Source organism: Cololabis saira, chromosome 14 (assembly GCF_033807715.1).
Source record: "Cololabis saira isolate AMF1-May2022 chromosome 14, fColSai1.1, whole genome shotgun sequence".
NCBI classification, from domain to species: domain Eukaryota; kingdom Metazoa; phylum Chordata; class Actinopteri; order Beloniformes; family Belonidae; genus Cololabis; species Cololabis saira.
Genome location: NC_084600.1, coordinates 8,635,912 through 8,652,136, shown reverse-complemented (window position 1 = coordinate 8,652,136; position 16,225 = coordinate 8,635,912). Strand labels below are relative to the sequence as shown.

Here is a 16,225-nt window from a genome sequence, read left to right as displayed (position 1 = left end):
AGTCTGAACAATAAACAAACCAGCCAAAGTAATTAAAATCTGGATGCAGTTTAATGTGTGCGCCACACAAAGCTTTTTTTTTTTTTTTTACCAGATTTATTATAAATCTGGTAAAAAAACAAACAAAAAAAACCCACACTGCCATATGCTTCTATTGTCTTATCTAAATGATTGTGAAATTGTATGCGTATGCACGGTTCTTATTATTTCTCCCATTTTTAATAAGAACAAATGTGGACATGCTGCAGTTTTTTCATTTGCATATAAATTTGCAGGAAAAAATTAAAAACAAGATTAAAAAAATGTAATCAACTGAAAACCTCAAGAGTGAAGTTAGAAAAAAATGAAAATAATTTTTTTTATGGTGTCTCTGTTCTCTAATTACAAACAGAAAATCAATAACTGAATGGAAAAAAATTATCACAAGCAAGTGCCTCAGCTGAAAATATGATGGGTATCAATGATTTATCTAAAAATAATACAAAGATAGCTTACATCCATGAGTGCAGATGATCAGGAGCAGACACCATATGACGTGATGTGTTGGTAAATGGACTTTTCTTATATATCACTTTTCCAGTTTTTGATGGTTACAGTCCAAACCACATTCACTTGTTCACACGTCAACAACACTTCCATGCTGTGTCAGAGCTGAAGCTCAACTTATGGTGATGTTGATGTTACATTCTTGGGTTTCCTGCTGCCCTGCTATACCATAATCTCCTTCTGTTGCCTGCAGGTTTGTTTTTTGGTATCCAGGTTTAGGCTTTTGGCTATCTTACCTTGCGCTGCAACTTACTTTTGAAATCAAGTACTTTGTTATTTCTCCTGCCTCCCGACCTTAAAGCTACTATCCTGACATCTAGCTGTCATTAGACCAGAACCAAGGTACACTCTGGATAAGCCACCAGTGCATCAAAGGAACACACAGAGACAAATGAGACGGATAACCATGCGGGGGTAAAGGCATTCTAATGTCCAAAAATGTCTTTTCCACACTATCTGTTAATGAGGCTCCAGAAACACTCTGCTCCTCACTCGCCTCCTCTCCGGATAAACTCTGTCCTCTGGTGTCCAAACCAGCTGGACAGAAACCTCCCCGTCCATGGCTCACAGAGGTTCTGAGAGACCACAGAGCTGGACTTAGGGCAGCTGAAAGAAAGTGGCTCAAATCCAAAGAGCACACCAACAAAAATGTTAATTCTTCACATCCAGCTTGAAGGCTGCCAAGGTATCCTTACCAGGACAAAATAAGAAATGCTCTCAAAACTGACATCTGTTCATGGCGTTTAGCTCTCTTCTCTCTCCACCACCTGCTCAACCCACCCACTGGGTTGGCTGCAGAAAAGTTTGCTTCCTTACTGAAAGTTTGCTATTATCAATAACCGATTCTCTGAGCCTGCCCACCTCAGCCCACTCACACCGGACACTGGTGCCTCTCTCTGCTCCTTCCGGTCTCTAAAGGAGGATCTAAACTTATGGCACTTTTCCACTAGTACCTACTCAGCGCGCCTCGACTCGGCACGCCTCATCCTCGTTTGTTTTTAAACACCCAGGTGAGAAGTGGTGAGAAGTGGTGAGAAGTGGGCGGGTTGGGGTGAAGCTGAAAGCTGCTGTGACATACTCGATTGCGCAACACAAACGAGGAAGTAAGTAGGCGGGTTGGAGTGAAGCTGTGGTGAAGTATTTGAGTGTGTGATCTAAACGAAGAAGACAACAGCACTAAAGATGTAGAACCTGGAGGAGATGATAGATGTGCTGCTGGATCAGTGGCTTGTGTTTGATATCAAGTTAAAAAATTAGAATGAAAGAAGCTTCAAGCGGCAACCCTTTTTTTTGTTTGTCTGTGTCGGCGTTGATGAGAAGTCAGCTGGAGCCGTGAGCAGCTATGAAGTGACAGAGCTCCTGGTAGATCTGGTCGTTCCTTCTCGCTGTCTAGATCCCTTTTTTAATTCTCTTGTCAGCCACCAGGTTTATGAACATCTGCACCTCAGAGTTGGATCATGAAACAGACGTTTGCGCTGCCGTTGCCTGTTAAATAAAATTGCCGCAAGTCGTTCTCGCGCTGATCAGCCCGCTTAGAACCTCGGCAGAATAGGTACAGAAAAAGTACCTACTCTGCACGCCTCCACCCGCCTCGGCCCGTAGTGGAGAAGCGCAAGACGGGGGCGTGGCGAGTAGAGGCGCGTTGAGTAGGTACTAGTGGAAAAGTGCCATTATAGTTGGCTCAAAATTATGACCTGTCCCTACCGACATCCTGGAGAACATTTTACCGACAGTCAAACCGGCAATAACCCACATTATCAACTCCTGTCTAACTTCTGGCATCTTTCCCTCTGCCTTCAAACAAGCTTCGGGTCATCCCGCTGCTGAAAAAACCCACACTCAACCCTGCCCAGGTTGAAAACTACCGGCCGGTGTCACTGCTCCCGTTCATGTCGAAAATTGAGCCGTCTTCAGTCAGGTCTCGCAGTTCCTTCACGACAACTGCCAGTATGATCTACATCAGTCTGGCTTTAGGCAGGGCCCCTCTTCTGTCAGTTACTGAGTCACTACAGGCTGCCAGATTGGCTGGTCTGTCCTCAGTCCTCATACTGCTGGACCTGTCTGCTGCCTTCGACACGGTCCACCACCACATCCTCCTCTCCTCACTGTCAACACTTGGCATCTCAGGATCTGTCCACCTGTGGTTCATGTCTGACCTCAGGAAGATCCTTCAGAGTATCATGGCAAGGACGAGTGTCCAGACTGCATGAGCTGGCAACAGGGATCGGTGGTTGGACCTCTTCTCTTTTCACTATACACCTCTTCACTAGTGAAATCATCAGCTCTCATGGCTTCTCCTACCACTGCTATGCCGATGACACCCAGCTCTTCCTTTCCTTCCCACCTGGTGACACGGCCGTCTCAATGCGTCTCAGATATCTTTTGATATCTCTGCATGGATGAAGGACCAGTTTCAGCATCAAGTTCAAAGCTCTGCTTCTGGCTACCAAACAATTACCCAAACAGTTCCTGCCTACCTTCACTCCTTCATCCAGAGCTACTCTCCCTCTACCTTCACTCCTTCATCCAGAGCTACTCTCCCTCTACCTTCACTCCTTCATCCAGAGCTACTCTCCCTCTACCTTCACTCCTTCATCCAGAGCTACACTCCCTCTCCCTTCACTCCTTCATCCAGAGCTACACTCCCTCTACCTTCACTCCTTCATCCAGAGCTACTCTCCCTCTCCCTTCACTCCTTCATCCAGATCTACACTCCCTCTACCTTCACTCCTTCATCCAGAGCTACACTCCCTCTCCCTTCACTCCTTCACCCAGAGCTACTCTCCCTCTCCACAGCTCCACTCAACCAGTAAAAGACACCTGGTTCTTCCACCACAACGTGATTTGAAATCAGTAACCAGACTCTTCTCCTTCATTGTTCCCCGATGGTGGAACGACCTACTAAACTGTCCAATCTACAAGATCTGTACCTACTTTTTTTTTTTTTTTTTTATTGATCTTTTTAGAAAAGAAAACAACATACAATGACAACATGGACACAAATAATCAAAAATACGAATTATGCATTATACATTGTCCCTTTTTTTTTTTTATAAACACACAGAACTAAGAACAGAGTCTCTGTAGAGTTAAATAAAAAAAAAATAAACAGATGAGCAACAAATGAACAATGGAGGAGAGTATGGATGAGCAAATGCGGCATACAAAAACAAATGCAGTGATAAATGCAAATGCCCATCACTAATATCCCATTAACTGGAAATAATAAGAAAAAAAGCAAGCAGCATAAAATGCAGCATAAATAACAATAATCAAAACAAATAAATAAATGAAAGAAATGAAAAGAAAATTAAGGTAAGGGGGAGGGATCAGTCGGTGGGTAGAGTCTTCAATGAGTTAAAATAATCTACGAAAGATTGCCATTTACGAACAAATTTAGATGAGTTGCCTTTTACTGAATATCTCACCTTTTCAGATTTTAGAAAAAAACATAACATCACTAAGCCAAAGAGCAATAGACGGAGACTTGGGGGATTTCCATGAGAGTAGGATACGACGTCTAGCTAGAAGAGATGTGAAAGCCAATACTTCTGACTGTACGGGGCTGATATGTGAGGAGTCAACCGAAAGTCCGAATATTGCTATGAGGGGGGCCATAACAACATTTTTCACCAGAACTTTAGACATGATCACAGAATAGTCACTCCAAAATTTCTGTAATCTAGGACAGGAGAAAAACATGTGACTTAAATTGCAGGGAGAGCCCTGGCATCTGTCGCATAAGTCTGCAATATTGGGATATATTTCGGATAATCGGGATTTTGATAGGTGGGCTCTATGCAGCACCTTGAATTGAATAAGTTCAAGTCTAGCGCAAGGCGTGCTAGATCGTATGCTACGGATAGCTTTATCCCACAGCTCCCCTGTGAAGTCCAGGCCCAACTCCCGTCCCCAACCCTCCCGTGCTTTATCTACAGAATGACCATCAAATGTCATACACAGTGCATATATCCTAGATATGAGAGACTTTTGACTAAGTTTCATTGTTAGAAGATCATCCCACGGTTGGTTAGCAGGAAGGGAAGGGAAGCATGGAAACAGAGCAGAGGCACAGTGTCGAAGCTGGAAGTAGCGAAACAGATGGGAGGCAGGCAAATTGAACTTTGACCTCAGATCTGAAAATGTGGAAAAGATCCCATCCTTATACAGATCCCTGAAGTGCTTAATGCCCCGGCTGTGCCAAATCATAAAAGTGGTGTCTATTAGTGATGGAGGGAACAGATGATTCTTAGTAACAGGTATATAGGCGGATGGAGAAGCAAATTTAAAATGGCGCCTAAACTGTGACCAAATCTTAAGGGAGGAAAGTACCACAGGGCTATTTGTAAACTTAGAGGGATTCAATGGTAAAGAGGAGGAGAGTAGGGCCGTTACAGAGGATGAAGAGAGTGACTGAGCCTCCAATCTGCACCATAATAACTCAGGAGACTGAAGCCAGTAAATTAGTTTGTGAATATGCGCTGACCAATAGTAAAGCAAAAAGTTTGGTAGTGCTAGACCCCCATTAAATTTAGATTTTTGGAGAAGCGAATACCTCACTCTGGGTGTCTTACCGGCCCATAAAAAGTTGGAAACAATTTGGTCAAGTGATTTAAAAAAAGATTTTGGTAGAAATAAAGGAGTGCATTGGAACAAAAAAAGAAATTTAGGCAATACAGTCATCTTCACTGTGTTAATTCTTCCTATCAGCGACAATGGTAGGGAGTTCCACCTCTGTAAGTCCGCCTTCACTCGAGTTACCAGTGAGGAAAAATTAGCGGTGAAAAGAGAGGGCAGAGTGCGGGTCACATTAATCCCTAAGTATCTAAAGCCCGACGGGCTGAGTTTAAAGGGGATATCAGATTGTTTGAGTAGTAAAGCAGAAGTGTTTATGGGGAAGCATTCACACTTGTGAAGATTGACCTTATAGCCGGAGAAGGATCCATACTTCTTCAACAGAGATAATATTGGTGCAATGCTGGTTAAAGGGTCAGATACATATAAAAGGAGGTCGTCTGCATAAAGTGACAATTTGAGTTCCACATTGGACCTAGAGATTCCGCAAAATAAAGGAAGAGTTCTTAAAGCAATTGAAAGTGGTTCGACGGATAGAGCGAAAAGCAAAGGGGAGAGAGGGCAGCCCTGTCTCGTGCCACGTGATAATGTAAAATAAGTGGAGTAGTTGTCATTGGTGTGAATGCTGGCCTGAGGGGAAGTGTAAAGAAGTCTAATCCAAGATATAAACCTGTGTCCAAATCCGAATTTATGAAGTGTTGCAAAAAGATAGTTAAATTCGACACGATCAAACGCTTTTTCAGCATCAATCGCGATAACAACTTCAGGAAGTGGGGAAGAATCTTTAGAGAAAATCACATTTAGGAGTGTACGAACATTATAAAAGAGCTGGCGTCCCTTGATGAAACCATTCTGCTCCTCAGATATGATGCTAGGAAGGATCTTATCAAGACGAATTGCTAGTGCTTTTGCTAAAATTTTGACATCCACATTCAGTAAAGACAAGGGCCTGTAAGAAGTGCATGATTCAGGGTCTTTGTCCTTCTTCAAAAGGAGGGCAATGGACGCCTGCATTAAAGAAGGAGGCAATGAGCCATGATCAAGGGACTCATTGTACATTGAGAGTAGAAGGGGGGCTAATTTGTCTTTGAATTTTTTGAAAAACTCAGCGCCGAACCCATCCGGACCAGGGGCCTTGTTGCTTTGCGTAGCTTCAATGGCGGCAGCAATTTCTTGCAAGCTAAAAGGAGCATCGAGGCCATTAGCCACATCCAAATTGATAGTAGGAACAGTGATACTTTCAAGAAAGGAGGTCATTTCTGCTGTGTCAAGTGGAGATTCTGATTCATATAGAGAGGAGTAGTATGACTTAAAAATTGTGTTGATGGCAACTGGATCGGTGGTAAGTGTGCCAGTAGAATCTCTAATGCTGGGAATCAGTCTCGACGTTGCTTGCCTTTTTAATTGATGAGCCAATAACCTGCTTGGTTTATCGCCGTGTTCATAATAGTTGGCATGAGCGCGTAATAGGAGCCGTTCAGAATCGGCTGTCGCTATAAGATCGAATTTTGACTGCAAATCAACCCGTTGTTTCAGTAAATTCGGACTTGGGTTAACTGAATTAAGTCTGTCTATGTCCTGAATTTTAGATGTGAGCTCCTGTAATTTAGCCCTGCGGATTTTACTGGCATATGCTGAATAAGAGATAATCTGTCCTCGCAAATATGCTTTGAGTGATTCCCATACTAGCGAAAAACTGGTAGAATCTGTTTTGTTTAATGCAATGAAATCATCTATTGAAGCAGATATAGAAACATTAAATGCATCGTCGGATAAAAGCAATGGATTAAACCTCCAGGGAGAAGAAAAACGGGGGCGCTCAGACAATGTTATATTCAAAGTTAGAGGGGCGTGATCTGAAATAACAATTGGGTGGTATATGACAGAAGTAACTTTGGAAAGAAGAGAGCCATCAACAAAAAAAATAGTCAATACGTGAATATGACTGATGTACTTGTGAAAATTCCTTATCTCCAGGATGTGAGAACCTCCACGGATCAACAAGCCCGTTCTTGACTGTAAAATCGGTAATAGATTTTGACATAGAAGATTGAGTCAAAGTACGAGGATTCGAGCGGTCCAAAGAAGGATTAATAACACAATTCAGATCACCGCCCAGAATTTTAATATGCATATTTAAGAAAGGGAGGTTGCCAAACAGCCTATCTGTAAAATTGGGGTCATCAAAATTAGGGGCATATATATTCACCAACAATACAAGCTTACAGTATAGAGTGCCCGCCACAATAAGATATCTACCATTCTTATCGGATATTGTCCTGGAGACGGAGAAATTAACTCTTCTGTTGATCAAAATTGCTACTCCTCTAGACTTAGAATCAAAATTTGAATGAAAAATATCACCCACCCAAGCACGTTTGAGTCTAAAATGATCTTTATTTCGCAAATGAGTTTCCTGAAGGAAAGCTATGTCAGTGTCCAAGCGTTTCAAATGTGAAAAAATCTTTGATCGCTTAATTGGATTATTCACACCTCTAACATTCCAGCTAGTGAATCTGATGATTGATCCAGTATCAGGCTTGTGCAGATTACGATCGTTCATATGGGCATTCTTTGAGAGAAAATAAGACAGACTCACCCACCACAAGAAGAAATATAAGAAAAAGGGGTAAAAAGGAAAACCAAAACAAACAAAACTCAGGAGTATATACATACCTACAGAGACCTAATCCGAAAGCCAACAACCCATAACTCCCGCCCACCCACCCGTCGCACATTTGATGATCCCATCCCCAAACGATGGAAACAGCCGTGCAGGCTTCAACGGAAGCCATTCTCAAAAAAAGATGCTTTCGACTATAAAGCTAAATACAAAAACAAAAACAGAGTCAGCTCCTGCAGAGTTAAAACCTTAAAAAAAAAAAAAATATATGAGGCATATAAAACCAACAGTCTGAGCCATTCTGACAATCGCTGTCTTGTCAGGGTAACAACAAACATTAATTAAATTAAGTAGATCTTTGGCCTGTAGAACAATGATATATACATATATGCACTTGCACACCCACACAGACACGCACACACATACACACAAATTAAACAATAGACAGGGGTGTGTGCATATTTCTAATCAAGGCATCATACCAGAGAAATGATTAGGCCTTCAATTTTAAACGGTGCTGTTCCCATTGATAGATAGAAAGAAAAAAAAAAAAAAAAAAAATTAAGACATAAAGTCCCGTTTTATGAATTGACTCACCCCGGGCCAGAGTCCCGCATGGACAGCAAGCTGGATAAATCGTCCCAGAAAACTAGCTGGTAGTCACTTTTTTTATTTTCTTGATGAATGCCAAGGCTTCATCTGGCGCCGCTGCTTGAAGCTCTGTCTTAAATATAGCCGCAACATCATTGCGAAGCACGGAGAGCAGTTCCTTTTTGAGATGGCTGAACTCCGCGGCGGGAGCCGGCGCGGCGCAGGTGCTTTCCGGAGGAGGAGAATCACCGCGGGGCGAGGAAACAGCGTGAGCCGCAGGCCGCGGGTTAGCTGGAGGGTTATTCCCCGCTTTGATGGACTTTGGAGGCATTTTTCTGGTGAGTTCACGATGTAACCGCGTTGAAAAAAAAAAATTAGTTCAAACCCAAGCCTGGGAGTAATTCTAATAGTGCCAAAAAATTGAGAATTACATTAACTCTGCAGGAGCTCCGCTAAGCACGTCTCACCCCATGTATAGCTAAGCCGGAAGCCACGGTCTGTACCTACTTTTAAGAGTAAGCTAAATACTCAGCTCTTTAAGAAGCACTTCTGCATCTAGTGAACTTCTCTGCTCATCAGAATTAGTTAGAAGATCCAGCTCTTTGTAGGACTCAGCACTGAGGAAGCTGCATGCACTTATGACTTGGGCTGGTTCCCTCTTATTTATGTTCTTACATGTGTAGAGTCTCTAATCCTTACAGCGTACGCTCACAGGACGTTCTGCGCATGTTCGTTCCTAGAGCCAACACTGAACTTGGGAAAAAAGCCTTCAGTTACGCTGCTCCCCGGTCATGGAATGACATACAGAACGATCTGAGATTACCTGAACTGATCACTCTGGGGGAATTTCGATCAATTTTAAAGGATCGAGAAACTAGTTCTCTCGGGCAATGTGCTTGTTTTTAATTCCAATGGTGCCAAAAAGTTTTCAAATTATATGGACCCGTTTATGTTGTATGTAATTTGTGTTCCTGACTACAGTGTGTGATTGCCGTTTGTTGTTTTTTGTTGTGTTTTCTGTTGTAACTTATGCTGCCCTCTTGGCCAGGTCGCTCCTGGAAAAGAGATTTTTAATCTCAATGAGTCTTACCTGGTTAAATAAAGAATAATAAAATAAATGACAAAATGATATGTTGGTGAATTTTAAGACCTGGTTTTGCTGAATAAAGGAACTTTTGTGTTGGGCGGGAAGGGAACAAAAAAATAAAAAAAATAAATCTAGCACTAGCATTGCAGCACCTGTGTCCAACTGGACTCTCAGCAGTCTGACCAGCACTGATCCAGCTGGACCTCCTATGTGGTTTCTTGCTTGTGTTGTTCTCTCAGATGTAAGTCGCTTTGGATAAAAGCGTCTGCTAAATGACAGTAGTAGTAAAATCAGACCCCAAAAAAGACCAAAACAGTATTCAATAGTTTTAAATCTGTGTGCACACATTGGTTGAAGAATGTGTGAAATGTATACATTCCCACTGCACACTTCCTTAACAAAAACCACTTTGTGTCGACCATACGCATATTTTTGACCGTACTGATCATTCATGCATTTGACCCTCAGGTCTGGTGCGTGAAGACTCACGGGAACAAAACTGATCAAAGCCATCACTACTTAGTTTTGGGTTCAAAGACTTCAATGAGCCTGCACACCCCTCTTGCATTACAATATTTTGATCAAAGTAAAAAAAAAAAAACCTCATTTTACAACATGCAGAAAAAAAGAAGCACACCTTGTTTTTGGGTCAAACTACGAGTCAGTAACTCACAGTTTTAGGAGAGACTTTGATAGATTCTTAAACGTGTTCTTCGGCAACTCCCTGATCCTGTTGTTGGAAAGATTCCTAAACAGGATTTGACGAGAAAAAGAGAACAGAAGTTACACAAAATCAAATTTAAAAATTCTATATATTCAAATTGATTTGCACGATTTTCAATATGATTATTCTGTGCAATTAATAATTACAATATTTTGTATTCTAGTTTTAATTTAAAGGAGCATGGGGCAGGATTGAGGCAGGATTTATGAAAAAAATTCGTATACGTTTTAAGTTTTCTAGTAATAATGTCAGATGAAGCGTTCCAAACCAAAAAGAATGAGCCCTCTAGCGTATCTCTCAGTTGCCTTGAACAGGCTGTGTGCTGCAAAATGTGCTGCAATTGTGGGCCCGAATTTCCCGCGCTGTCCTGCGGATGTGACGTCACATGACGCTGCATGCACGTTCTCCCCGTTCTCCCGTGCCGGCTTCGCTGTTGGCTGCAGTACCCCCGACGGCCGTCGTGGTGAAGGGTGGCGCTAATGAGTCTCATTTCTTAAAAGGAGCCTCATGCTCCTTTAATAGTCTGGCCATGCAGAAGACGCTCCCTCTGGACACCAGTGGATATGCATGCAACCAATCACAGAAACTAAGAATACGATGTAGGCTGAGCAGCAGGAAGATTTAAAAAAAAAAATAGTCATCCCAAATGGTTTACATTGGAGTAAGAACGCCAGGAAAGACTGATGTTTACTTTGCAATCAAAATTTGTTAAACCCAGATATAATTAGCATTTTTGCAGCGATCTTGGTGGTTTTGAATACCAGCATTTGCAGTGAATGGATATGACTGGCCAGGCCATTTTGTTCTTAAACTACATTTCAACCCAAAGCAAATGCTGCATTTTTATATGTATTCTCAGGTTTTGGTCATTTAATTGTTAATTTAAAGAAAGGTTATTCTCTCAAAGTGCAATTAGAAGGTTATTTAAAAAAAAAAAATACACACATAAAATTCAAGACTCCAGACACACAAATGTTTACTGTCATTCCAAAACATCAATCAAATATTTAAAAAAAACTATTTAAAAAAAAATAAACCACCCACATAACAACAAGCAACAAAAGAGGAACCAGGTCAATAAACCACTCTGTAAAATTGTTACAACCAGTAAGATCATCCATGCAGCGAATCATAAATGAGAATAAACATTCAAGTATTAAGAAGTGGTAATGTGAGTCTTTGTGACATCGCTGCCAAACTATCATGAAACAGAATTAGCATCTAGTGGCAGCTTCTGGGAAGAACCTGTTCCTAAGCCGAGGTGCTCTGCCCCCAAACTTACTGAGTCTTCTTTGAGAGGGGAGGGAATTAAAAAAACAAAAACACAATCCAGCCCCAGGGGTAGCAGGGGTCCATAATGTTGTCTGCTCTTTCCTGCGTTTGCTGATGTAAAAGTCTTCAATAGTTGTAAAAAACCAGCAGACAGTGCTCCTCTGTGCAGACTTTACATGTTGCACGCTTTTTCTACTTGCCCCTGTCTACTAATAGAGAGTTTTTAAGTTGTGATGATGTTAGTTGGTCTTTGCAATAATCTTTATAAATATTGCTTTAGTACAGGCTCTCTCAGTCCTCTTCTTGCTTTTTTACTTAATGGAAATAGTCGTCCCTGATGTTTCACTGATACTTCTGTAACAACACAATAAGCAACCATATGGTGCTCATTTTAGACAGAAGAAGTATATGCAGTGATATTTGATCAAGTGTGCAGATGAGATGGTGAAGCCAGCACTGTGTTAAATTAGTGTAGCAGATGGTGGTTCCCTCTGCAGACCTGCTTTTACATCTCCATCTGGATGAGGTTTCCTGGACACCAGTGGATGAGAAAGACGGCTGAGGGGAATGGAGCGAGATACTGCTCTACAGAGACAGTCTTTGTAAGCCCTTTCTTTTAAAAAAATGGATTAATCCATCAGTCAGTTTGCTCTTGATTTAGCCTCCCTCCCATTTCTTTTTGGCACCTCAGAACAGTGTTGCTCTGTTATACGGCCTGTGATGTGTCTAATTGCCCACCCACTGATCAACTGGCTCTACTTTCTGTTTCATGTTCTGTTTGCTACACAAGGATTACAATCTCATTTCTACATTTAATATACTTATGTGACCGCAAAATTAACAGCTTTGTAAATGTCCGCTAGGCTCTTAATTTTAAGGCTGTGGTCTGTCATGTGTATTTATTTTCAGCCTCTTAAGCATCATAATTCCTGTTATGATGGATAACCTTGTCACGGTTTGGCCACCCTCCCTCATCCTCTGCGCTGCACAAATATGTGGATGTGGAGACACAGAAACAGTAAAAAAAAAAAAGTTTCAACACTGTAAGTCATTGGATTTTTCTTCTTTAAGTGAACAAGGTTTTTTTTATTACAAGAAGGTTCAAGGGAGATGATTAGTAGAGATATGTTAGATATGTTTTTTATTCCTGGCTAAGAAACAGTTATTATAATCAAACATGAAATGAAATGATTGCGTATAAGAAGACAAGAAGAAGGACGCCAACAAACTTGCAGGCACTTACAATTCGGCCAGTTTCCACAGAGACTGGAAGGTGTTTTCAGGAACTCTTCTGATCCTGTTGTCCATCAGCAATCTAAACAGGATAGATCTGTTGTCAGAAACCGTGCAGCGTGGTGCCAATCAGTGCCAGCAATGTACTTGCTGCGGCTGAATGAAATCTAATCTAATCTAATCTGAGGTTACAACTGACAATTAAAGCTGCAAGCAGCAATGAACGGGTCCTCGCACCCTTGTGCACGTTCAGGCTGCAGTGGAAGCTTGTATGACTTGATGTAGATTCTTCAGGCCTGGACATTTAGCGGATGAAACCAGCCACGACTCTCTATATCAAACCATTCAAAAGTTATGGCAGAAAGTAGGAACTATCAGATATCGATCAATCAGAAGAAGGGGCAGGGCTAATTTGCACCAATTATGGTGAAGGAGTCAAAACCGAGTCCGATGACACCACCCACAACTCTGTATGTCATACCATTCAAAAGTTATGGCAGAAAATAGGATCTATCAAATATGGACCAATTAGAAGAAGAGGCGGGACTAATTCACATTTCGATGTATAACACACCTTGGTGCACGTTACGGTTCAGGATTGCATTAACGGACGAAAAAATGGCATAAATTGCACCAAAAATTACACAATTAATTCAAAATGGCCGACTTCCTGTTGGGTTTCGGCCATGGCGCCAAGAGACTTTTCTTTAAGTTGCGACATGATACAGGTGTGTATCGATTTTCGTGCATGTACGTCAAACCGTAAAGTTTTCTAGGGGGCGCTGTTGAGCCATTTTGCCACGCCCATTAATGCAAACCCTTAAATATCAAATTTTTCACCAGGCCTGGGTTGTGTGCAAAATTTGGTGACTTTTGGGGCACGTTTAGGGGGGCAAAAATCTTTTTGAGGCAGTGCATTTATCGTGAATCAGGTTCCCTTCTCCCTCTGAGGAACGCATTTAAAAATGGGATGACTTTAAATCTTACTTTTGCATCGTCTCTCATCCTCCTCTAAAAGCAGTTTGTGCTGCTTTCTAACAAAGCATCTCAGTCTCTCCCGCTCTGCGGCTGATCACAGATCACTAGCCTCCTCTCCTCCGGCAGGTCCCATGTGGTGAAGGGGCCTATTTTATTTTACTTGGTCCTTGGCCATCACTTCAAATTTGTTGCAGTGTTAGCGTGTCCTGAATCCCTTTAATAGACGATTTATCTGTACTTTCTGACTGTAACACGTAGTATGTTTTCAAAACAGAATTCAAAGTTTTCTTTCTTGGAGGTATGCAGTTGCCACATTTGTGTTTTGTTTTTTTTTGTTTTTTTATGGGGGGGGGGGGGGTTGTTGGCGATTTGCTACTGTATATATTAAGTTGTTTTTGATCTAATGTTTTGAGCCTGTCGCAATGAATAGGAGAAATATTATTTAAATTAAAACAATAGTTTTGTCATGTTGTAATAATTAACTGACACCACCATTCTGCACCGCACACGGTGGCAGCGAGTATTTTCTTTCTGGTTCAACTACAGTGGGGCTAACCCATATTTTGGTGCGGCTCAGAATATGTATTTAATAAAACAACACCCCCCCCCCCCCCCCCCACAGCTAGAAACAGGGTAGCACGCACAGAGAGAGAGGGAAAAGAGAGAGACACAGCGACGACGTTAGTTACATTAACAGCACACAGGTGGAATGAGAGGCTTAACACCCACCGTGGTCTGGGTGTATCTGGGGGATGCCGCCGTTGTTGCGAGTGGGTGCGCCTTTCTGATTTATTCTGTCTACGAAACAATTATTAGACTAAAACATTGAAATATCTCAATTCTGATATGTTCATATTGTCATTACCGTTTCCAGGTGATCAGCCATGTTTGATGTGGAGCTGTGATATCCAAACTGTTGCCTACAAAGTTTACACCCAACTTTTTTTCCATTGTCTACTTTTATGAAATTCTACCACACTGAAATGATAGATTCAGTTCAACAAATCACTGAACCTTGTCCTTCTACTTTACAATTTATCTAGTCAGTGGGTTGGGCGAATACAAAAGAGCAAAAACAAGGTGGTGTCCAAAGATAGACGGTTACCTGTGAAAGAGATGTGCTCTGAGCCCCTTTACAACTAGGTACAGTATCCTACTGAGTAAATTAAATTAAATTAAATTAAATTAAATTAAATTAAATTAAATTAAATTAAATTAAAAAATCGACCAATCAGAATTTTGGTTGAGCCAGGTCGCATCGACCAGGCGACTGGGAGATTACAGCCCTAATGGTGAGCTCCAAATAAAGTTGAGAAAAAGGTTTTCTGAAGTTGAGTTTTCTTGGTTACGAACAGGATTCGTGGATACGAATGCATGGACTAGCACCCAGACCAAACTCTGCCTGTTGATCTTGTGGAAAAAGTACAAGATAAGCCTATTATCTTCTACTTTTATAAGACTATCAAAGTGAGGTTGTTTTTATGCTCCAAAAGAGTAGCTGAGACGGGCAGGAGCGGCAGCAAAACATGGTTTTATCTGGTCAAACTTTATCTACTTGCACTCAGAACCTACATGTAGCACATGTAGCTAGTCATAGATTGTTTACCGCCTGCTGTACAAACAGGAAGTGTGTGCAAAAAGGCTGAAAATAGACCAAGACATTCACCTGATCAAGAACGATTTTGTTTCCGGAGACAATATTTCCACCAGTAATAATAACAGAACAGTGAGCACATTTAGTCATGAGATGCTATTAATAATTGTTCAGAGATCAGGTTATTTTCTATGCAAACATTTGCCTCCTAATGTGACGTGGGTCAAATAGAAGAAGTGCAAAGGGGTCCAGTGGGACATGTAACCTGGCTGGCATCATTGTCACGTTAGGGCGAACCCCAGGGGCTTTGGCTCTTCCCAACCAACGTCACACTGTAATTGTGATTCAAAGCAGGCGTACACTTCAATGTCAGGTGGGATTTGAACGTATTATCCCGGGATTCAAAAGGCACATGCTAAGGCACTGACTTTCAATAGCAAGCCCTATAATTCACTGTCATGGCTGATCCCTGAGAAGGGAGATTAGTTATATAAATGTACGTTTGTGCTTCATAACTGCTAAATAAAACCTATATTATTTAATCAAAAGCTACTTGCCAGAAGTGAGGACTCAACAATTCCTGAAAACTCCTACAACAGTACTTCATGCATTCATTTTTGAAGTGGTATACCGTACTCACAGAACTTCAAGCTTGCTGCACGTCTTTAAGATGGAGTAGTTGAGAGTTTGAATTTGGTTCCCCTCAAGATCACTGAAAACAGAAAAAAAAAACCAAGGACATGACATGTATACTTGTCCTGACCGAACAATACATGACTGTGTAAAAACTTTTAAAAGACCTAACGTATAATACACTCACATCTACAGAGTTAGTGCCAGGAATTCAAGTCAAATGACAGATTTAATAAAGATTACACAACTACAGATGGTCTTTGAGGGATCACAGAACACACAACTCAAACATGACTCTTCCAGTTTTCTTCCAGTCTTGGAAATTTGTCTGTGACCTTGAATTTTTTATTTGTATTTTTTTTTATTTAA

The 16,225-nt window shown here is 41.4% G+C and overlaps 1 protein-coding gene across 1 annotated transcript in view; it reads right to left on the bottom strand.

The window, feature by feature from the left end:
- The window catches only part of LOC133460164 (relaxin receptor 2-like), a 91,388-nt gene that overhangs the window by 20,379 nt on the left and 54,784 nt on the right, over window positions 1-16,225 (bottom strand). Inside the window, exons 10-12 of the mRNA XM_061740726.1 lie at window positions 15,864-15,935; window positions 12,662-12,733; window positions 10,096-10,170 (exon numbers count right to left, since the gene is read on the bottom strand). Coding sequence (XP_061596710.1) covers window positions 10,096-10,170; window positions 12,662-12,733; window positions 15,864-15,935 — 219 coding nt within the window. The remainder of the gene's footprint in view (window positions 1-10,095; window positions 10,171-12,661; window positions 12,734-15,863; window positions 15,936-16,225) is intronic.